At 40.9% G+C, this 23,760-nt stretch overlaps 1 protein-coding gene across 44 annotated transcripts in view; it reads right to left on the bottom strand.

Moving 5' to 3' along the window:
• Positions 1-23,760, bottom strand: part of LOC122562121 (receptor-type tyrosine-protein phosphatase delta) — a 2,454,643-nt gene that overhangs the window by 317,437 nt on the left and 2,113,446 nt on the right. For all 44 annotated transcript variants that reach the window (XM_043714668.1, XM_043714784.1, XM_043714721.1 and 41 more), the window contains 2 exons: positions 22,315-22,460; positions 5,842-5,983 (listed from right to left, as the gene is read on the bottom strand). In XM_043714668.1, coding sequence (XP_043570603.1) covers positions 5,842-5,983; positions 22,315-22,460 — 288 coding nt within the window. The remainder of the gene's footprint in view (positions 1-5,841; positions 5,984-22,314; positions 22,461-23,760) is intronic.

Here is a 23,760-nt window from a genome sequence, read left to right as displayed (position 1 = left end):
ACAGAATCTCACACAGCCCCTCAACCAAGTAAAGGAAGGACAATGCCTCAGAGGAATTGGAAAACAAGAATGAGAAACATTAAACTGAGGCATTTTTTCAACTTAGAGGAAATATAGGACAATGAGCACAGGGGTGACAGGTGGACAAGACTCATTAAAAATTAAGTAGAGTTTGGATGTCCTCAAAGTTATGGATGGTAAGTTCTGGGAAACTAGCCAAAAGAAAATCAGATTAGTCCCATGTTGCCGTAACAATGGCGAAGTAGAGATTTCGGCAGCACATGAGGTGAGGCAGGGCAGGGTCAAACAATGTTTTGGAGATGATAGGTGATATGTTCATTGTGTGAACAGATACAACACCATATACCAGAGAAAGACAAAATCTCCAAAACTTTTCTACTATCACAGGGTACAAGTCAGGTGTGTGATGGAATGCACTCCACTTATCTGGATGCATGTGGTTCTAACAACACTTGAGAAGACAGATACAAAACAAGATAAAGAATCGGAACCTCACCTTCAATGTCAAATCCCTCCACCACCAACAGCGATGTGTACCATGAACAAGAATCACTTAAGCAACTCACCAAGGTTACTTCAACTGCAGGTACCAAACCAATGACCTCTACCAACGAGAAGGCCAAGGGCAACAGATGCTCAGGAGCATCACCACTTGTAGACTCCCCTTCAAGCTTCACACCAGCACACTTTGGACATATATAACTGTTCCTTCACTGTCATTGGATCCAAAACCTGAAACTTCTTCCCTAATAGCAGAGGGGGTACCCTGACATACCTTGGACTGCAATGGGTGAACATGTGGGCTTTCCATTTTGAATGCAACTTGACGTGGACAACAATGACCCTCAATTCCCAGAAAGGAGTAAAAAAATTGTAACCTATCAGGGTTGTAAAACATTGGAGAGGACTTCCATGCAGTGGAAGGACGCAGGTAGGATTTACAAAGATGCTTTATATTGCTCTGGGGATTTCAGTTTTGAAGGATCAGGGAAACCGATTTATTTCAAATTTAGTGGAAATTCTTGAGGTGAAGACTGTGAAGACTGAAAGCTTTTTATAAAAAACAAGGCTTACTGGAAATCACATAGCTGGTGATAGTTACATGTTTTTTCGTACACCCTTACTGGAACTGTGTTTAGACACTGGTCAGCTGTAGGCAGGACCACCCACAGCAGAGTGAAGGAATAGGAGTTAAGCACTGGCTAGTATAAATATTAAAAGGGTAATGGGTTCAAAATGCATTGGGAGCAAGCAGTATTGAATGACTGGGCAACCTCAAAGGGCCAAATGACCCACTCCTTTCCTTTCTCATGTTTTTGAAGTCAATGAATGCCCAGCTCACCCTGTAGCTACGTGACAGCTGTCAGGCTATTGATTAATTTCAAGATAGACCTTCCATTCTCATCTGGGAAAAATGTTCCTCATCACTGGCCAACTGAAAAGTTGGTAGCTCTTTGTACACAAGATTGCCACCAGATGTGGTAGCCACTGCTGGACTGCATGCAATTCCTCATGATGATCCAGATTTGAATATAGGAGGGAATGGAAGTCAATTCCCAAAGACCAGGGGAAGCATCAGATGAAATCAGCTTTATCTGGAAGTCTTTGAAGGAAGCGAGGAGGGTCTGTGGTGTTGGCAGTGGCAGCAAAGGAGAAATAAAAACTGTGTGCTAAATGGAATCGAGCCTGAATTAATATTAACACGATCAATTATTTCTCTCATCAGCTTGCTCTCAAAGTAATGGTGATACTGACCAAACTTTACTCAAATATTCCTCCGGGGCAATAATGCCATTGATAAATTATAAACTCCACAACTTATTCAGATCTTTCCATTGTTAGTGCCATTTTTTGAATGACACGGCGCAATTAGGTGCACTCTCTGTAAACCTTGGCATATTAGCTTCAAATGACAAAGCTCTGTCAACCTGCAACACAATTTCTATAGAACATTCAGACTCCCAATTTCATTGTTAATTGCACAGCTTCAGTTGTACATCTCAGAAACACTGAGCAAAATGAGGAAGTGCATCTGCAGTTACCTCTCAAGACAGGTTGCCAGAACACTGTCTCCATATTCCCACAGCAACAGCTTTCCTGACTTCTGACAGAAACTAAATGTCTGAAGTCAATGCCTTTCTCCACTCTCTCTAGACATATTGATTTCCTTAAATGCAGTGATATTTATCATTATATCAAGAGCAATGAATCACTGGCCTCTTGTCCCTACAGGCACTGGCCTTCCGTTTGAAGTGTAATTTAATTCTCACATTTCTTTAAAAAGGAAGATAAATCATTTTGGCTTTTTCCATTCTTTTCCAACAATTTCCTAATTTAAATAGCATCAGTAAAACAGCTTTCGAACAAAATCAAATAATCCTTTCATCATTTTGCACTTAGCTGTACCCTGAAATAAGGCAGTATATACTCCCTGCCAAAAATACAACATGACAGCACCATTTTTAGAGCAAGCAGAACAAGAAATGGATATGCAATTGTAGGTAAAAAATGGGGAATGGAGTTAGTGGAACAATAGAACTTACAAGTACTGAGAATAGCAAAGAGGGAGAGAAGGAGAAAGGGCGATGAAGGAAGAAGAGAAAAACTGAGAGGGAGAGAAGGTAATGGAGGGCCAGGGAGAAGACAGAGAGGGGAGAGCAAAAAGGAGAGATGGCAGGAAAGACAGACAGTAAGCAACAGAGCAAGAGACAGTGAGAGAGACATGGGGAGAGTGGAAGGCAGAGGGACAGAGAGAGGGAGTCAGATGGAGAGGATGTGAGAAAGCAAGGGAAAGAGGAAGAAAGCAAAGGGGGAGAGACAGTAAGAAAGGAGGGTTGGGTGGGGTGAGAGAGAAAGAAAGGAGAGGAAAGCAGGGATAAAGAGAACTAATTCAGGATCTTGTTTACCAGCAGGTTACTTGCTATTCTGCAGAGAAAGCCAGTGCCATAAACACAAAGGGCTGGCTTACGAGAAATATGTTTCTAACCACTCAGTCAAGTACAGTCATGGCTAAATGTGTTCTGATTGTAGCTTGATTAGATCTTGGTCAGGAATTTTTTCATCAGCCATGATCTCATTGTCCAAGAGATGCTGTCTAATGGTTTGTTGCTACCCAGTTCACTAAGCAGGGGAGTGTGCATGAATGCTTTGTTATGTGCAGGACATGTTCCCCGCCCACCTCTTTCAAGAAAGTTTTCACTGCTACAGCTTTCTAATGATACAAGGGGCAATACTACTGTGGTACTAGTTGTGTAAAACTGGTAACTGCAATGAAATGAGAGACATGGATTGCACATGGGATCTAATGGAGATACCTGACACCCAACCACTTGTGAGACAGTCCTCTCTGCAATGGCACCTTTACAATGCCAATTCACCGCCTCAGGAGCAGGAAGCATTGAACAAACAACGGTACATAACCTGGCAGTGCACAGATCATTCATTCTCTTGCAGCACTAGAGCCAGTTTCTCTTAAGCTGTCCTCAGGTATTACCATTTTCAACCACCTCTGCCAAGACTGTTTCTATCATAGGATAGTCTCTTATTGCCATCTGCAGAGAAAAGAACTTCCCTTCTCTCCTGATAAGCCTCCAATACAACCTCTCGGGAGGCATCATTAAAGTATGTTGCCACATTTTGCCTGATCTCTGATATCACCAGGAGTAGACAGATCATTCAGCCTCTCCCGGCATTGACCATAGCTGTCATCTTTGTCCAAATTGTCTTTATTAGTCCAGATGCTGCCCAGCTGAAGTATCAATGATCACCTTCTTGTATGATAAAATGGGTTCAAAATGCTGATGAGCCTATTTGTGCTCCAACTTCCTATGTTGCTAGATCCAACATAATATAGCTCCTTCATTAACATTTTAAAATTTAAATTGCTCCTAAATACAATGTTACACAACCATATGAAAATGTTGGATAGGAAAAGAAATTATTCTATCTCGCCACTCTTATATTGTCATGATGCCGAATGCATCATGACCAAAAGATTAAAAGATAAAGACCTCTACCAACATGATGTATAACTTCTTGGGAAGACTAACAATAAGACTTTTTAAAAAAAAGTCAACTGGGGAAATATCAGATTTAAAATTAGTCTCCAGTTCCCATTGGTGACTGAAATTCAAGAAGTACTGTTGGGGCAGCATGGTGGCTAGCACCAATGCCTCACAGCACCAGGGTTCTGGGTTTGATTCCCACCTCAGGCAACTATCTGTGTGGAGTTTACACATTCTCCCAGTGTCAGTGTGGGTTTCCTCCCACATTCCAAAGATGTGGAAGTTAGGTGAATTGCCCGTGGCGCTAGGTGCATTAGTCAGAAGGGGATGGGTTATTCTTTGGAGGGTCGGTGTGGACCTGTTGGGCCAAATGGCCTGTTTCCATACTATATGGAGGGAATCTAATACTTACCTCTTGTAGGGTGTGACCTCAGAAGCCACAAAACTGCTCAGCTCTATTTGTAGATACTCAGTGTACAAACCACGAACTGCTCTGATGTCAGCAGTGTTGGCCTTTGGGAGAAAAACATATTTCCTAACATTTTAATGATTCATCCTTGTATAATTCCTAATTATGATCTTGGTCCTTGCTGACCAAAGTAATTTCCAACCTAAATACACACAAATCCTTTTATTATTTTTGAGACAATTGAACCACTTTTTGACGGGTGCAAAAGTGCTTGTTTCAGTTGATCTGCATAACTAAGACACTTTAATTGGGATTCTTTTCTGTAAATCATTCCACATTTTTCCCTATACAGGGAAAGCCCCCAGATAATCTCACATCATAACCAGTCCTCAACTGTGGAATTGCTAAACAACCAACATTTTTCAACACTCAAGAAAAGAGTACTTTACATTACAAACTCAAATCATTGTTTATTTGGGATATTCATTTCACTTTTTACTTCACAGAAGCATGCACTTCATTTTCATCAGCTATCCTTGGGTTTTGTTCTTTCATTGGATTTTGTCTGCATTTTGTGACCAGCTGGTTCTTTGTTCCCTAACATTCCTACAGAGACATCTGAATGGATTTGACTTCATCACATAAACTGCTCAGCAAAGCTTTCACAGCAGGACAACAATGTTTATCCTCTAGAAGGAGTAATAATAAAATAGTATTCTAATGAACATGCTAATCATGGTCACGCAGTATTAGACAATGACAAGGAACACTGCTGTGTTCTTGATCAGTATTATGAGCTATTTAACTTTAAGATAATGAAATGATGCTCAGTTCATTGCCCAGAATGCTACTCTCCTCTTTAGCCAACAGTACCTCTTTGTTTGATAGTTGAACATAGAATTTGGGACTTCCTGTGGATCAAATATCCTCAAAGGACCACAGCATAATAAAGTTGAGGAAACACTTACAGCAATTTTATCTTTATTTCACATCTCATGTGGAGAAATAAAGACTGATGATTATGCTGCAAGTTCACATGAGAATAATTCATCACAAAATTCCAAATTAGGTACGTTTCCATCAACATATTTGTGTCTTGTTCTTAAAGAGAAAACCATATTTTGATATTCTAATTGAGAGGCAATTATCTGCTGGGTGTGCCCTCATAATAATTCCCATAACAATGCAAAGTGCTGTTTGTGCAATAATACAGCGGAAGATGTTGATACCAATTATTCCCTATACACTTATTCTTGAGTATTATAAACTCCAAAATCTGCTCCGAAAAATGTCATATTAAATGGACACAGTAATTCTTACTGCTTACCTTCACAGCTGCAAATGAAAGATACAACTTAAGATTGCTCTGCACCGCCCTGTTAAGTTATTACATTGATGACAACATACCACGTAACACTGTAAGCCTGGTGGTGGCACTTATTTCTCCAACACTGTTGGAGGCTACACATTCATAAATAGCCTCATCTCGTGGCGTTCGTAATGGCTGTATTCTGAGAACAGACCCAGATCCATCATCGAACTCGATCACCTGTAGAGATTAAACAACAGGATTGTTGCCAGGTTTTAAGAATTTTTGTAGATCTCCATAATATAGGCAATTTGAAAGAATACTGTTGATCACATTATTTTTATCCCAGCTGCCTGTCTTTCTATGTTGATTTTATTACTTACAGTGTGGAAACAGGCCCTTCGGCCCAACAAGTCCATACCCACCCTCCGAAGAGCAACTCCCCCAGACCCATTCCCCTACATTTACCACTTCACCTAACACTACAGGCAATTTAGCATGGCCAATTCACCTAATCTGCACATCTTTCGACTGCGGGAGGAAACCGGAGCACCCGGAGGAAACCCACGCAGCCATGGAGAGAATGTGCGAACTCCACACTGACAGTTGCCCGAGGCAGGATTTGAACCCATGTCTCTGGTGCTGGGAGGCAGCAGTGCTAACCACTGTGCCACCATGCCATCAATGAGACAAAACGTTTGAGCTGCAGTTGATTGCATCTGCTGTGCACTATATTAAACATGGTTAGTTACAGGCAAAAACCATCTAAGTTAATGTTGTTTTAATGAAACTTCCATCATTTAATTTTAACAGTACTTGTCTGGTGGTCCACTTAAAACATTATAGTTCAAGCTAACTGTTTAATTTCAAATGAACCTGTTTCCATTTGTTTAAAAATGGCACCATCAAGTATGTGATTATTGCATGGTCAACATCAGGAGTCACTTGGATTTTCTCTACAGCAAATTATTATCGGAAGGTGAAACTTTTATATAGTATGAATGACTCAACTTTCCAGTTCATCACTGCAATTTGGATGATAGTGGTGGTGTAGTTCATGGAGAAAGTGAGGGCTGCAGATGCTGGAGACCAGAGCTGAAAATGTGATGCTGGAAAAGCGCAGCAGGCCAGGCCGCATCCTAGGAACAGGAGAATCGACTTCTCGGGCATAAGCCCTTCTTCAGGAAGGTGTAGTTCAAGCCAAAGTGGAAGACCAGGAACCATGAAGCACTTCATTCTACAGGCCCCTATTACCCCTACCCAAACCTAACGCCAGGATGGGGGGGGGGGGGGGGGGGGTGGAGATCGATGGTGCCGGGAGAGGAAGATGTTGATCAGATTTGGACCAAGTTGGCTGTCCTGTTGGTAAATCGATTGTGGACAGAGGTTCATTGGGGAGGAGAGAGGATCCAACAATTACAGTAGGCAGTAACCAAATGTTGAAGCTGAACATACCAGTGGATAAACATAGCACATACTCTTACAATGTTTCTATTCTGTTTTATTACTGTAAGCATTGAATTGTAAAGTAACCAGATTTCTGATTCCAATAAAATGTCTCATTGAGGAATATTTTAAATTGTATAACTAGCTTTACCTTCACAGTATCTTCCAGGTTAACTCTGGCTGCAAATCAAATTGGAAATAATCTGCTTTGATGAAAAAGGCTTGGTTTTAAACACGGTGTATGAAGAATTCATTCACTCCCTCCTATAGTACTGATGACAGTTCTCTTGTACCTCACATTCATTATAAATTTGCAAAGTGATGGCAAGACTTTGGTGACTATCTTCCTATGTTTCTAATTTGTTTCTCTTTTCTAAAGCTACTGATTCTCACTTCAGGACTGTTCTGAACAGCTAATGCTAGGGTGGCTGGTAATCCCACAGCAGCTCAACTGTTGACAAACTACCCACAACAGTTATCACTGGAGGCATATGCCTAATTGCATTTCATCCCACCTTAAATTATTCATTGCTGACTTTAGAAGCTGTTGTTGTCACATTTGATAACTTTGTTCTGTATGAACAGGGCAGTGCAAACATTGCAGATTGTTTTAAAAGAATATTATTGCTTCTTGTTGGTCAGAGAAACAATATTCCAACTATTGGGGGAGAGAATAGGAAGTGAAGAAGGCAATTTTGAAATGGATGGTTGAAACAATGGAAGAATAACACTAGGCAGCATTTACCTATCATTATCAACCTATCTCATCTCAATTAAAAAGCAAAATGTTAGCTGTGCACTTAATGACACAGTTATATTTTTTTTCATTTTGGGGCTCAGCAGTTGTTCATATTGCTGACCAATATGTGATAAATTGAAAGTTGGGCAAGGGAATTTTTTATCTCACCAAGATGCAACTATCCTAAAGAGTGAACTCCCTGTAAATCAGATTACCACCGTGTTATAACTACCAATGACTGGGCAACACAAAGATATCAGTTTGGTAATGTGTGGATTTGAAATCGATGGTAAGATTAGTCTGAGAAAAGATAAGTTGCTGCACTGGGGTAGTGCCCTTCATCTTTCAATTGAGGTTATCCTTTCTATATAATAGGTCAGACAATCCCACAGGGAAGATTTTCCATTAAGAGATTTCACATTCTCAAATCATGTGACTTATTCTACTCATGTCATATATTCTCAGTTACTTTCAATCCAAAGAAACTAATAGCATTACAGCTAGAGGCAGAGACTAGAAAGAAAGAGTTACTCCTCACAAACTGGATAAAAACCTAAAATTCTCTGACAGCAACACAAAACATTAAGAGGAAGAACAATGCTCATAACATTTCTAGGTTATCTAAATAAAACTGAAAATGGGGAAAAAAGCTTTATGCATCTAAGCAGTACAGCCTCAGAAACACAATGAGGGGACATAATCCCTATTTTCAAACTACATCAAACTTCAGTTGGCACAACAGCAATAATTGAATTTGGAAGAGAATTTAATATGAAAGTACATAAAGGTTTAACAAAACTGTAAGTGATTAATGTCACCCTTCTTTATTCAGTATTCTTCTGAATTTATTCACAACTGTCTCAAATTGGTGCCATTTTAAAACAGAGATTGACATCTCTCTATAGGAGTCAAAAAATTGGTACTGGACAGGCAGCATCCGAGGAGCAGGAGAGTTGACATTTCAAGCATAAGTTCTTCATCAGGAATTGGAGGGGGTTTGTTGAGACATACATAAGGGGGTGGGGCTGAGGGAAACGTACCTGGGAATGCGACAGGTCGATGAAGGTGGGGGGTGATGGTGATAGGTCAAAGTGGAGGGTAGAGCGTATCAATGGGAAAGAAGATGGACAGGGCGGACAGTTCAAATGAGCAGTGCTGAATTGGAAGGTTTGATCTGGGATATGGTGGGGGAGGGGAGATCAGGAAACTGGTGAAATTGACATTGATCCTGTGTGGTTGGAGGGTCCCAAGGAGGAAGATGAGATGTTCTTCCTCCAGGCATCAGGTGACTAGAATTTGGCAGTGGAGGTGGCCCAGGACTTGCATATCCTTAGCAGAGTGGGAGGGGGAGTTAACGTTTTTGATGGGGTTGGTTGGTGAGTGCGTCCCGGAGACGTTCTCTGAAACATTCCATAAGTTGGTGCCTTATCTCCCCAATATAGAGGAGACCACATCGAACGCAACGGAAACAGTAGATGAGGTGTTTGAAGGTGCAGGAAAATCTCTGCTGGATGTGGAAGGATCCTTTGGGGCCTTGGATGGAGGTGAGGGGGGAGGTGTGGGTGCAGGTTTTACACCACTGGTGGTGGCAAGGTAAAGTCCCAGGAGTGGAGGGTGTGTTGGTGGGGGGCGTGGACCTAACGAATGAGTCACAGACTAAATAGTCTCTGCAGAATGCTGAAATGGGTGGGGAGGGAAATATATCACTGGTAGTGGGGTTTGACTGCAGGTGGCTGAAATTGCAGAGGATGATGCGTTGTATCTGGAGGTTGGGGGGTAGGAGGTGAGGACCAGGGGATTTCTGTCCTTGTTGCGATTGGAGGGGTGGGGTTCAAGGAGACCATCTGGGATGTTCTGAAGTGGAACTGGTCCTCCTGGAAGGCGATGATGAGGCAGAGGCACAGGCATTGGGAATAAGGGATAGCGTTTTAACAGGTGGGTGTGCGAGGAGGTCTCGTCCAGGTAGCTGTGGGAGTCAGTGGGTTTGAAGTAGATTTCTGTGCTGAGTCAGTCATCAGGAATGGAGATGGAGAAGTCCAGGAAGGGGAGGGAGATATCCGAGATGGTCCAGGTTGAACTTGACATCAGGATGGAAGTTGCTCGTGAAGTTGGGAGCATGAGGTGGCGCTGATACAGTCATCATTGTAGCGGAAGAAAAGTTGGGGAATGATGCCAGTGTAGCTGAGGAAGATGGATGTACTGGATGAACAGGCAGACATAGCTGAGGCCCATTGCGGGTGCCCTTGGCTACCCCTTTGATCTGAAGGAAGTAGCAGGATGTGAGTGTTGCTTTGTCTAATTTCAAACAGGTTCAGTTGTGACTCTTCATTTTCAGTCACATATCTGGGTACAAATCCAATTCCAGAACATGAGCACAAAGCAGAACAATCAAGATTGACGCTTCTGGGCAGTGCAGAGGGAGTGGTGCACTGTAAGAAGTGCATCCTCAATACGAAATGGACCAGGAAGAAGTCATTCTGCTCCTTGGGCCTGGCCCACTCTTCAGTAAAATCACAGCTGACCTCACTGCAGCCTTAAAGCCACTTTTCTGACTGTCCTGTCCAGCACTGCAACTCCATAACCTCGATTGCACTGGAGATCAAAAAATTGGTTGAGCCTTGCATATATTCAAAGATATATTTTGGAAAATCAGAGATTAAACCAAAGATATAACTGCTGACTAGACAAACAGGAGGCTGCAAGAACATAGCAAGCCAGGCAACGTCAGGAGGTGGAGAAGTCAACATTTTGGGTATTAACCCTTCTTCAGGACTGGAAGTGGGGGTATGGGGAGCTACAGATAAAGATGGGGGAGGGGTGGAGTGGGGGAGTAGTGGAATGGTGAGGTAGTGATAGGTGGACACAGGTTGCGAGTACAACCTGGTTGGTCCAGTTGGTGGAATGGAAGGAAGGGTCAGTAGGTGGAATGGAAGGGAAGAGGAACAGGGGGGTGGGTGGGAAGATTATCTGAAATTAACGAACTCAATGTTCAGTCCTCCAGGCTGCCCAGGTGGAAGATAAGGTGTTGTTCCTCCAATTTGCGGTCTGATTCACTGCGGCAATGAAGGAGGCCAAGGATGGACATGTCAAAGGGAGAGTGGGAGGGGGAATTGAAGTAGGAGGTGAGGGAGGCAGTGTACAGCAGGTGGTCCATCTTGTTTGGTTACAGGGGAAAGTACCGGCAAGGGTGGTGTGGTTGGTGGGGAAGAAGGTGCGAACCAAGGAGTGGCAAAGGAAATGGTCTCTGTGGACGACAGACAAGGGTGGGGAGGTGAAGATGTTTTGGGTGGTAGGGTCTAATTGGAGTTGGGGCAAGTGCTTGAGGATGGAACATTGGATGCGGAGGCTGGTGGGGTGGAGAGTGAGGACAAGTCACTCCTAACCGACACAAGTGTGCGCGTGCACACACACCTCAATGAATGTTCCTTAAATTCTTCCCACTGTTTCCAAATCCAGGGGGTGGCCATGGACACTACATGGGCCATAGTGACATCTGCCTCTTTGTCGGCGATGTTGAACAGTCCCTCTTCAATACATACAATGGTACTGTTCCCCAACTCTTTTGCCATTATAGCAATGACTGCATCAGTGCACTCAAAGATATATTTGAGTGGGGGAAATATATCTGCACTCAGGCTAAGCTGGAGCAGTTCAACTTTGCTAATAGCTTTCACACCACCTTCAAATTCACTTGGTCTATGTCAGACACCTCCCTCCCCTGTCCTGACCTCTCCATTTTCTTCTCCAGCGACATTTTACAGACCGACATTTACTATAAACCCACAGACCTCCATAGTGAACTTGACTACGCTTCCTACCACCTTATACCCAGCAAATATTCTGTCCCATTTTCCCAATTTCTCCATCCCTGTCACATCTGTTCTGATAAGGAAATGTTCCACTCCCAAGAATCCCAGATGTCCTCCAATTTCAAACAATGCTTCTCCATTTTCATCCAGACAGCCTTCACTGGAACTCCTTGATTCCCTGCTCCACTGCTCTAAACTGGACCACTCCCCCCAACATAATAAACATAGGGTTCCCCTTGTCCTCACTTTCCACCTCATCAGCCTCTGCAAGGTATCATCTCAAACACTTCCGCCAAATCCAATTAGATCCTACCACCCAGAACATCTTTCTCGACCCACCCCTCCCTGCCTTGCCCAAGGGCTGTTCCTTTCACCATGTCTTGGTTCGCGCCACATTCCCCACCAACCACCTATCCCCCCCTCCACTCCCCCCACCCCGGTACCTTCTCCTGAGACCGAATGATTCAACACCTGCCCATACACCACCCTCCTCACATCCATCCAGGACCCCAAACAGTTCTAGGTGAGACACAGGTTCACCTGCACCTCCTCCAACCTCGTCTACGTCAGCCGTTACTCCTGATGTGGTCTTCTCCACATCAGTGAGACCAAATGTAGACTAGGTGATCATTTCACTGAGCATCTTCACCTGGTCCAAAATGACTTACTGAATTTCTCAAGATCTTTCAATTTTATTTAAATGTTTTCACTTTCCAGTTTCAAATTGTATTGAGTAAATACATCAGCAAAAGGCATGAATGAGTGCCAAGTACCCAATTAATGGCTTATCTAAAAAAATAAATCAGGCAGGAAAAGTTCACCCAAAGTCCTATCAGATTTTCTGCACCACTGGTCCATGTAACCCAACAGAAACAGGGAGTTGGGAGTTGGAAATCCTTCATGGCAACCTAATGCATGTTCTTGCTTGTACAGGTAGTGTCAGTTAATAAAGTGAAACAGCTGCTGGTAGCAGCTGGAGACGTTTTCTTATGGTCAGGTGGGTGGCAAGAGGTATTGGAAACGTGCTATTAATGATAATTGATGGGGCAGTGATGAGTTACCCTGATTTCTTATGATAAATACCATTAAATTCATCAAATAATTATTTAATATTAAAGATCTGCTTCAATTTGAGAATAGAGTGACATTTCACAGCAAATATGCAACTAGATCGAAATCATAGCATATGAGTTGTCAGTCAGAAACTGTGAGAAAGTGACCTCAGGATCACTGGTCAGCAATGTCAACTGCCATGGACTCAACGGACCAAACCACCTACCTCGAGACGAATAGTGAAAATGACGTATATTGTTGGCAGCACCCACCTAGGACTTAATTGAATGAATGAGTAGTGAGTGTTGAGCAAATATCAGGATGTCAATGTTAATAACTTGTGCTTTCACAAGAGGATGCTTGATCATTAGTTTCCCAATATTCTGCACTTTTTCGAGCCCAAACTCTGCAAATAGTTGCAGCAGGGAAGATACTATCTTGAGAGTTAGAGGCTAATGAGGGTAGCATAGGAATGGAATGTATTTTAAAAGGATGTGATGCCACAGACACTTCAATTACTTCATAATACATGGTGGTCTTTTGATTGTCCCTTCTGGATTGATTAAAGTGGGGCAGCTTATGGTCTAGCATGTCAATATAACGCTGATTATAACATTTGAGAATAGCTTGGAGAAAGGTGCGAATAACTGTCTGAATGATTCTTCTTTAATTGCTCTTAGACCATGAAGGAGCAAAGGGATTTCTAGTCATTTAGATATAGAGGGCAGTCATCTGGACCATCCAGTCCATGCCCACTTTTCACAACACAGATCAGTCCAGTCAGCCCCATTCACCATGTAACTCTGGAGCCCTGCACATTGATTTCAATAAATATCCATTCAATTCCATCTCTGACCCAAATCCTTAAATCTGTACCCACTTGTTCTTGCATTGATAATGGGAACACGTTTTCTTCATATGCCTGATATAAACATGTCATAATTTTGTACAACTTGATCAAATATTTCCTCAATTTCCTTTCATCTCAGGAAAACAACTCCAACTTCTCCAAACCAATCTTTCAGCTAAAATCTCTTAGCTTTGAAACAATTCTTGAAAATCTCCTCACGTTTTTGCTCAAGTTTGGTCATAAAAACGAGATAGCGATATTATAATTTTGGCCAAACCAGAACTTTATAAAAGTTTGCACTTAATAAGGGTAACTATGTGGGCATGAAAGCTCAGCTAGCTCAAGTCAACTAGGATACAAGGCTAAAACAAACCAAAGAACTGCAGATGCTGGAAATCAGAAATAAAAGCAGAAATTGTGAGAAAAATTCAGGAGGCCTGGCAGCATCTGTGGGGAGAAAGCAGAGGTTATGTTTCAGGTTCAGTGACCCTTCTTCAGAACTGATTTTAGTTCGGAAAAGGTCAGCATTTATGCTGAACATGGGGTTGGGGGGAGGAATAAACAATAGATGTAGATGTAACCCAGAGAAGGCAATAATGTTTAGGATATTAGGTATCAGGTAGATCATTAGAGAACTGGTGACAAATATTTAAGAGGATATTTTAGAATACTCAAAAAAATTCCTACTATGAAGAAAATTTCTAAAGGGATAATCTACCATTCATCGCTATTTAAAGTTAGGGAAAGCATTCATCTTAAAGGAAAAACATACAATGTACAAATGTGAGCAAAAGTTAGATGACTGGAGAGAATATGGCAGGGAATAACTGGACATTTGATTCGGAGAAATAAATCAGAGTATGAGAGGAACATCGCTACCGACATAGAAATATGACATGAAAGTGCCGTTTTGGACTGGGTTGGGCAAAGTCAGAAGTCACATGACACTAGGTTACAGTCCAACAGGTTACCTTGAAATCACAAGCTTTCAGAGTGCTCCTGCGTCAGATGAAATGGAGGGAAGTGTACAGGCACAGGCAGAGAGATCATTGCAAGATAATACCAGGTCATTAAGAATGTCAAAAGATAGTACAAATTGTGTGAATGGCTGAAATACAAGTCCTTTCTGGTGATCAAAAGTGTCAAACAGTGTGAGTAAAGTGTCAACAGCTGAATAACAAGTCAAGGGATGACCTATGACCTGATTAATAAAGGTAGAGATATAATTACAAAAGATCAAAAATAAGACAGCGTAAGTGGTGGTGCTGGATTAACATGAAAGTTTACCAAAGTAACAAGTAATCCAAAACTGTACAAACTAATTAAGATTGGAGAGATCGGAACGAGTCATCAAGATGATGGTGTCAAAACAGAGCAGTGAGGAGGATTTCATAAACACAAACTGTATGGTGAGGTTGCATGTAGCGTGATGTGAACCTAAGATTACGTTTGAGACCATCTTCATGGGTATGGTACTTGGCTATCAGTTTCTGCTCAGCGATTCTGTGTTGTTGTGTATCTCGAAGGCAGCCTTGGAGGATGCTTACCCAAAGATCGAAGACTGAATGTCCTTGACCATTGAAGTGTTCCCCAATTGGAAGGGAACATTCCTGTCTGCTGATTGTTGCGTGGTGTGCATTCATATGTTGTCGTAGCTTCCGCATGGTCTCTCCAATATACAATGCCTCGGGGTGATCACGGAAGGACAGAGCTCACTATTTACTGGTGTTTTGTGTTTGTCCTTCATTGTGTTAAAGCATTAACAATCCGTGCATTTAAACTGGGGTGAGTGCAGATTGCTTGCCCACTGCCTTATTGGAAAGCCCCTTCATTTATGATACTGAACATTCATATTCCAGGTATTTTCCAGTTGGGATTGGTGGCCAGGAGGATGAGAATAGGTTATTGACCCTCTTGTGGTGTTCTACCACTCAGTTTGATCATGGCTGATCTGCCCCATAACGCCTGTCTTATCCCTTTACACCATTAACAAACAGAAATTGATGATTTTGATTTTGAAAGTTGCCCAACATCTGCAACTATCCACTAAGATTTAATTGTGTAAAGAGATACATCTTAATTTCAGTGCTAAATGGCCCAGCTATAAATTCAACATCTTGTGCCCTTCATTTAGATCTCTCCACCAAAAAACAATATAGTTTCATGCATTTTTATCATACTGAATCATGGAATTGGAGGGTCAGTGTCAGTTTGGATAGAAAGTTGCTGTCAGGATAGAGAACAGTGAGCCAAATATATTTCGTTGTTATTCAGAATGGCGGATGTTAGACAGTTATGTTCCCAGGGGTCAGTGCTCCGAGCACTGTTTTCTTGATTTCTATGTATAATTAACATAACTTCAATATTGCAATATAGAGTAATATTTCAAACTTGGAGGACTGTGAAAGACTAAACGTGATAGAAACTTACTGTAACAAGAGTGTCCATGAAAAGAGGAATCTGGATTTGGTTTGCTAAGATCTTTAAAGGTAGCAGTAAATATTAAATGAGTTGGTATTATAGGGAGCTTGAGCTTCATAAATAGAGGCAATGGATCCAAAGGCAAGGAGGTTATTCTGATCATACAAGTTAGGAATAGAAGTCAGCTATTCATTTCCTTTAGCTGACACAGCCACTAATTAAATTCATGGCTGATATGTTTGTGTTTCAAATTCCACATTCCCATTTACCACCCAATAGCATTTGATTCTCTTGTTTAACAAGAATCCATCCATGACTACTTTGAAATATTCAAAGAATCATCCTGCAGCTCCTCAGAATTCAACATTTATTCTCTGTTGAAGTAATACTCTTCTTTTTTATTCTTTGACAGACCAAACAGTCAAAGAATTATAGAGTCAGACAGCATGGAAACAGACCTCTTGGTCCAACTTGTCCATGCTGACCAAGTTTCCCAAACAAAATTAGTCCCATTTGCTTGCTTTTGCCCTATATCCTTCGAAACCTTTCCTTTTCATGTACCTGTCCAAGTATCTTTAAAGTGTTGTACCTGTACCTGCATCTACGACTTCCTCTGGCAGTTCATTCCACATATCATTCAACTACCCTCTGTGTGTAAAAGTTGCCCCTCAGCTCCCTTTCTAATCTTTCTCGTCTCATCTTAAGAATATGCCCTCTAATTTTGAAACCTTCTCCCCAAGGGAAAAAAACCTTTGCTATTCACCTTATCAATGCCCCTCGTTACTTTATAAAACTCTATAAAGTCAGCCCTCAACCTCCTATCCTCCCTCCTCCATTCAATCTCAGTCATCACTACAAATTGTAAAACTTTAAGGTGCCAGCACAGACCCCTGTTGAACTCCATTCACCAGATTCTGCCATTCAGAAACAGACGTCTTTGTGAACACTGCATTTTTTCTGCCAACTGGCTAATCTTGAAGCCATGCCAAAACGAGTTTCCATTTTACACAATAACATCTTATGTCAAACATTGTCAAATGGCTTCTCAATCCAAGGACATTGCCTCTTACAGGCTCCTGTTTATCTCCAGCAAATAATATTCCTTAAAGAACTTCAATAAATTGGTTAAATGTGATTTTCTTTTCACCCATGTTGGCTTTTCCAATTTGCCTTGAGTTTTTCACAGTGTCCAACTATAACCCTCCTAATGATCAATTCTGACACCTTCTCCATAACAGACATCAAGCTAACAAGCCTATGGTTTCCTATTTTCCATCTCTATCCTTCCTTGAATAAAGGATTATATTTGTTACTTTTCAGGCTGATGAGACTTTTCTAGAATCTAGCACATTTTGGAAAAATAGAACCAATGCATCTTCTTCCTCATTTACCATCTCTTTTAAGACCTAAGGATGAAGTTAATAAGGACTTGGAGAGTTGTCAGCTCGCAGTTCCATCAGTGCTCAGTATTACTTCCTTAGTGATTTGTAATTTCACCAAATTCCATTTTTTTCCTTTTACTTCCTGATTTATAACTATTACTGTGATGTTTTCTGTATCCACTGCAATGAAGATAGGTAAAATATGTGTACATTTCATCTGTTATTTCCAAACTAATATTAACTCCCTATTCTGCATCTCAAGAGGAACAGCACATCCTTTTCTTTGGTTTTCCTTTGAAATACCCGTTGAAACACTGCAGTCTGTTTCTATGTTAGAAGTCAGACGACATCACATCTCCCATGACAACAGCATCCCTCCACTTCTCACATTCGAACAACTAGCAAATCTCAAACAGACCATCGTTCGCAGTAAACTGCGCAGCCTTCAGGAGAAGAACAATCACAATTTGACCAGAAAACTAAGCTGAATCATTGTCATGCCCACCATCTCTATTCCAATTATTTGCAGTTGAATGATGGTGGGATAACAATCAATCAGTGATGTGAATCTACAGTTTGCTCCCCAGGATGCACACCGAGACAAATATGGACTGCACCTGGAGGATCATTAACTTGTTGAAAGCCACTCTTTGTTCGGGAAGACTAACAAATTTCGGGCAGACCAAATTGTTGACCTCAACAAAATTTTGCAGACTGTCACATTGCAAAGTCCAGGATTACATTTTAACAGATGCACTGTAGCTTGGGGCAGCAGCCACCAAGGAGCAGTGGCAAAAGACCACCCTTTAAGGTTTTTCTGATGAAGTACAATGGGGGTACATGCAGCTATTGGACCCTCCCAGCACCTCAAATATATCCAAATATAGTCCTGTACAAATAAGAAAAAACTTTGGTTTGTTTGTTGGATAGAGTCAAACTCCAATGTTTGCTTGTTTCTCCAGATGCTACTGTATAGAATCGAACTGTTTTAGAAACTATTTCAGTATACAAAGTTTTTTTTAATGAATAAAATATACTTTTATATAAAAATACTTAGTGGTATGAATCCCCACTGGTATTTCCCCATAGTGGACAGATAACTATTGTAGCAGTGTAAGTTGCTGTCTGGCTAAGTTCAGCTAAGGCAGCACAGACAAAGACTGAGATTGAAGGCTTGCTGTGAATGCACACTCTTAAATGTATTGGCATACACTTGAAGATTTGACTTGCAACCAGGTACACAAGACAAGAGATGACATAAAAAACTGAGATTATAATTTATGGAGAATACATACAACTATCGTATCAATTACATGTAAAGATATTAATGGAAAAATAAATATTTAACAAGTAAAATATTGAGCTATTTAAATGATTTTTACTGATGTAAAAGTGAACATGATACTGAGCTGAACAAATTCTCAATCAAATCATTTCATCATGGAGTGTGCATTGCATAAAGCAACTGCCAGATTTTGATACATAACACGTAATGCTGTATCTCAGAATCAGATAAATTAAACAACATGGGTAAATTTAAATTCTCCAGTGCTCCTGGCTTTGAGATGAGCTTTTTGAAATTAGGGCAAGTTTTGGGAATTCGGACAACGTATATATTAAAACCATTTACTGTGTATTTCTTTTCCTATGCTTATGCTACACGGATATATGAACTTCAGTTACACACGAAGGGAAGGTTAGGTGGTTTTATATATCAAGTTTACTGAACTAATGGACTTCTGAAATGGTCTCCTTGGAAGTAATCATTTGCCTCAGATGAATATTTCATTGTTATTCTTGCATACATTTAAGAGGCATTTCATCTGTTTACTATTTGAACAGGTTCTATACAGGCATGTGACAATAAAAGTAATGATTTTTAAAATTTAGTATGGCACTGGTTCTTCAACTTTGACACTGTACCTAAAGTCTTAAGTCTTCAGTTTACTCATTACACAATGGCTACTGTAACAATTAGACATTTTGTCTTACCCAAGAGAGAGGTAAAGCCAAGCGTAGATATTCAATTCCATTACAAACATTTTGTTAGATTGTAGACAACTTTTTTTCTATGTTTAACAGAGTTATTGTGATGTGCTTGACCCCACTGATTCTATAGGAAGAATATTTCAGCCAGGCTAAGTCAAACTGGAAATAAATGTACAAAACCCAAGAACTGAGATAGAACACATAGGGCAGTGTGAAAAGAGAAAATGAAGTGTAAAAAGGCATGATTTAATGCAGTTGCAACTATTGCTTACACTCTACTAACTCAGGACCATTGATTTCAATAACCACTATCAAATCTATGTTGCCTTATTGCAACTGATTACTTTTTCTTTTGCTCTCAAGTAAAGTTATTCTGCAATTAGAGCCTTAACCCCACTCTAGTATTGTTTTATCTCCCTCCTAATGTTAAAAAAGAGCAAATAGAGGACACATCATTAAATCAGTAATGCTAAACTTAGCAAATCAATTTTTCTGTCCAATACTATGGCACGTGATGAATTCATATTATCTGACCATTCTCTGGATACAGGGCTGGATTATTATGGAGCTGGGTCTTTAAAAACAATGCATGAAAACTGGGCGAAGTACCAGCATCCATTTCCAACATATCCAATTCTAGTAGATAGGGGAAATGAGGTGTGACTCACACAGGTGGGAAACCCAAACTTAACAGGACGATTTGAACTGAGAGTACAGAGTTTAAATAAAGCTCATTTTGAGCTGCAGTGCAGGTCATTAACGTATGTAGCAGACCTAAACACTCTTGATGAACAGACGAGGTCTGTTTATGAAGGAATTGTGATTTGATAGACTTTTCTCCAATCCAACACTCTGTAAATATAAACCAAGCAAGTTGAAACGAGCTAGTTTTCTGTTTTAATTGTCAGACTGTCTAATTTTGTAAGAAATAAACCTTATGGAAATTACTTAGACTGTATTTCTCAATATTATGATGTTATTATGAATATTTAATTAAGATTCAAAGCCACAATTATCTCAGCAAGAAGTGTGGTTTTCAGAGCTTGATGGATAATTTAATGGGGCTGTTAAAGGATTAGATAACTTTGATGTGAGGTCTGATTAGAAGTGTGTTCGCTTTGATAAGAAATTAATACTTGGAGATTTAAAAGCTCTGAGTGGATTCTTTTTTAAAAAGCTAACAAGTATGCAGGAGTGAGAGTTCCATCAGATTCTGTCTCTTTTCACCCAAGCTTGGTTCCTGAACTCTGTCCATTACGGAAACTGGGTGAGTGACTATGCAGGTGACCTGAAGGTGTGAGAGGCAAAGGGTGATTAGGGTGCATGGGTTGGCAAAGTGGTAAAGACGTCTGTGGGATGAGGTCTAAGCAACCTAACAGCTTTTAAAACAACTGCATTCAAGTTTCAGAGAACTAGCAAGGGATTTCAAAGCAGCCCACCTTGTTACATGCCTACCTCTGTATCTGACTGAGAGAGAGAAAAAGAGAGAGCAAGCGAGAGAGGGAGAGTGAGTGACTGAGAGCAAGAGACCAAGAGGGCGGCACGGTGGCTCAGTGGTTAGCACTGCTGCCTCACAGCGCCAGGGTCCTGGGTTCGATTCCAGCCTGTCTGTGTGGAGTTTGCACATTCTCCCCGTGTCTGCATGGGTTTCCTCCCACAATCCAAAGATGTGCAGGTCAGGTGAATTGGCCATGCTAAATTTCCCACAGTGTTAGGTACGTTAGTCGGGGGTAAATATAGGGTAGGGGAATGGGTTTGGGTGGGTTTCTCTTCGGAGGGGCGGTGTGGACTTGTTGAGCCAAAGGGCCTCTTTCCACACTGTAGAGAATCTAATCACATCCCCTTGAAACCAAGAAATTAGTTGCATGGGTAGTTTGTTCAGCAAGTAAAGAAATGTTTAATTTAGATCAAAAAGGGAGAGTTACAAATTTAAATGTCATGACCATAACGAGTCATTCATGGTAATGAGCATAAAAGGTGAACAATGCCAATACTCTAACAATAGCCACTGAGCATGTGTGTAAGGAGCGATATCAGGATGACATTAGATAACGTGGCACCTGACAAAAAGAGGCACAATGCATCTTTTGCTCTAACTCCTAACACCGTGGGCGGCACGGTGGCTCAGTGGTTAGCACTGCTGCCTCACAGCGCCAGGGTCCTGGGTTCGATTCCGGCCTGTCTGTGTGGAGTTTGCACGTTCTCCCCGTGTCTACATGGGTTTCCTCCGAGTGCTCCGGTTTCCTCCCACAGTCCAAAGATGTGCAGGTCAGGTGAATTGGCCATGCTAAATGTGTTAGGTAAGGGGTAAATGTAGGGGTATGGGTGGATTACGCTTCGGCGGGTCGGTGTAGACTTGTTGGGCCGAAGGGCCTGTTTCCACACTATAATGTAATCTCATCTAATCTAATCCTCAATTTATAGGTAACATACATTATTATTTTGCACTAGCATTGTGTTGACTTCTCCTCTGTCCTCAGCTCCCACATCCATCAAGGACCCCTTCAAAAAAGTCCACAGTAAAAGAGGTCAATGGTGGGGTCAGTGCCAGAATGTTACTATGAGTTTACAGTTTTAATGAATTAGTAACATTTCCACTTCACAGTTGAAAGATTTTAAAAATTGGACGCCATCTCAAAATAAATCAACATTAGTAGATAACCTTACAATCTTAAAATTATATTGATACCCTGGTCACATAAACAAATAAGTTCAGATTCTAAGTATAGATAGCTCACTTGTCAAATTAACCATCTTTAACATCTTTAAACACCTTCAATGCATTTTAACACAGCTCTAATAGGGAAACAAAATTAAATGGGAGGTTTGTAATGAGAACCTTACAGCGTATTTCCATGATGAGAAAATAATGGTTGTAATACCTCAAATCGCTGAGAGCTGACTTTCTTTCCTTTTTTAGACCATACAATTTTAGGCCTTGGTTCTCCTGAGGCTTGGCAGATAAATGATGCAACCCCTCCTGAGACTCCAGTCTGGTCAATGGGAGTTCTTGTAAACTTTGGTGGTGCTATAAAAAGAAAGGAAAATAATAAATCACATTCTTACAGAACTCAAGTGACAGTTGCTAACTGATGTTATATTTTACTAAACAAATTTAAGTATTGTATCACCAGACCAGCAGTAGATTTGTGGGAGTCTTTCCAGCAACAATTTTGACTCCACATCCATGAAAGCAAATGTTTTATAAAGCTATTAGGGAAGCTTTCTTGGGGTAAACAAACTGAAGCAAGAATTTGGGAAGATGGATCAACTTTCTAAATTACGGGTTAATTGAGATGAAACAGTACTCTCTCTTCAATTTACAGTAGTTTGTGAGATAATTTGGGTTAATTTGTAGATTTTCCATCCAACTCCACCCTCAGTAATAGGGAACTCTCAAGGAAGGATGCTGTATCTCATAATTTATATTTTACTGCTTACAGGCTGGCACATCGCACATACACATTAATTCAAGTTAAATATAAATGCAAAACACCACACAGTAAGAAACATTGGTTTAATTTGAGCTCTTGTTGGATGATGATGAAAAAGAAATGAGTCATGGGGGTAATTTTAAACCAACCGCCCACTGGTAAACTCCCCGATTTGGATCAAGCACCCACCACATTGGAAGTGGGCGAGGTGCAAAATGTGTGGCTGACCTGATCTCATCTGTTTCTAACTAAGTGGTTTAGGTTATGATGCCTCCAATGCAGTCCCTTCATCACATTACCCAAAGGGATCTTATCTGGTTCCCTGATCACACTGTCAGGGAGACACACTCAGTTTTTCGTGGGTTTACAATTCTGTTGGGAATCATGAAGGAACTGTGTTTATTGCAAATTCCAAGAAAGGGTCGTGGAGTCTGGTTACATGGAATGCAAACCAAATAAGCAGAAGCACAAAAAAAAAAGCAGCACGTTTATGTATTCAACATTTCAGCACAATGTCAACACATGTCCCAACAAAATCTCAAATTAAACTCTGCATATAATATGTTGAAGACATAGGATGTATGTGGAAATGTGTGGCATCAATCTTGCATTTTTCAATACAGAAGGATGGAGAAGCGAGGATAAACTGCAAACTTAATACATTACTTGCCCTATTTGACTGTGATAAAGATCAAACCATAAAAGCATACGGGGTCACAATTATGGTCGTCGATGTTAGTCAGCTTTGCATTTGATGTGAAAAACATTTTTGCTGATACGGAGGAGATACCTCGGTTGTTGTTAAAACCACAACTTCAGTGATAATATCGACGCCAATAAGGTGCTCACAATTTATCAATGCTAAGTTCAAAGTGCTATACATTTAGCCATGTG

Source organism: Chiloscyllium plagiosum, chromosome 2, assembly GCF_004010195.1.
Source record: "Chiloscyllium plagiosum isolate BGI_BamShark_2017 chromosome 2, ASM401019v2, whole genome shotgun sequence".
NCBI lineage: Eukaryota > Metazoa > Chordata > Chondrichthyes > Orectolobiformes > Hemiscylliidae > Chiloscyllium > Chiloscyllium plagiosum.
Note: the sequence above shows the minus strand (reverse complement) of the source record. Positions and strands in the feature narration are given on the sequence as shown.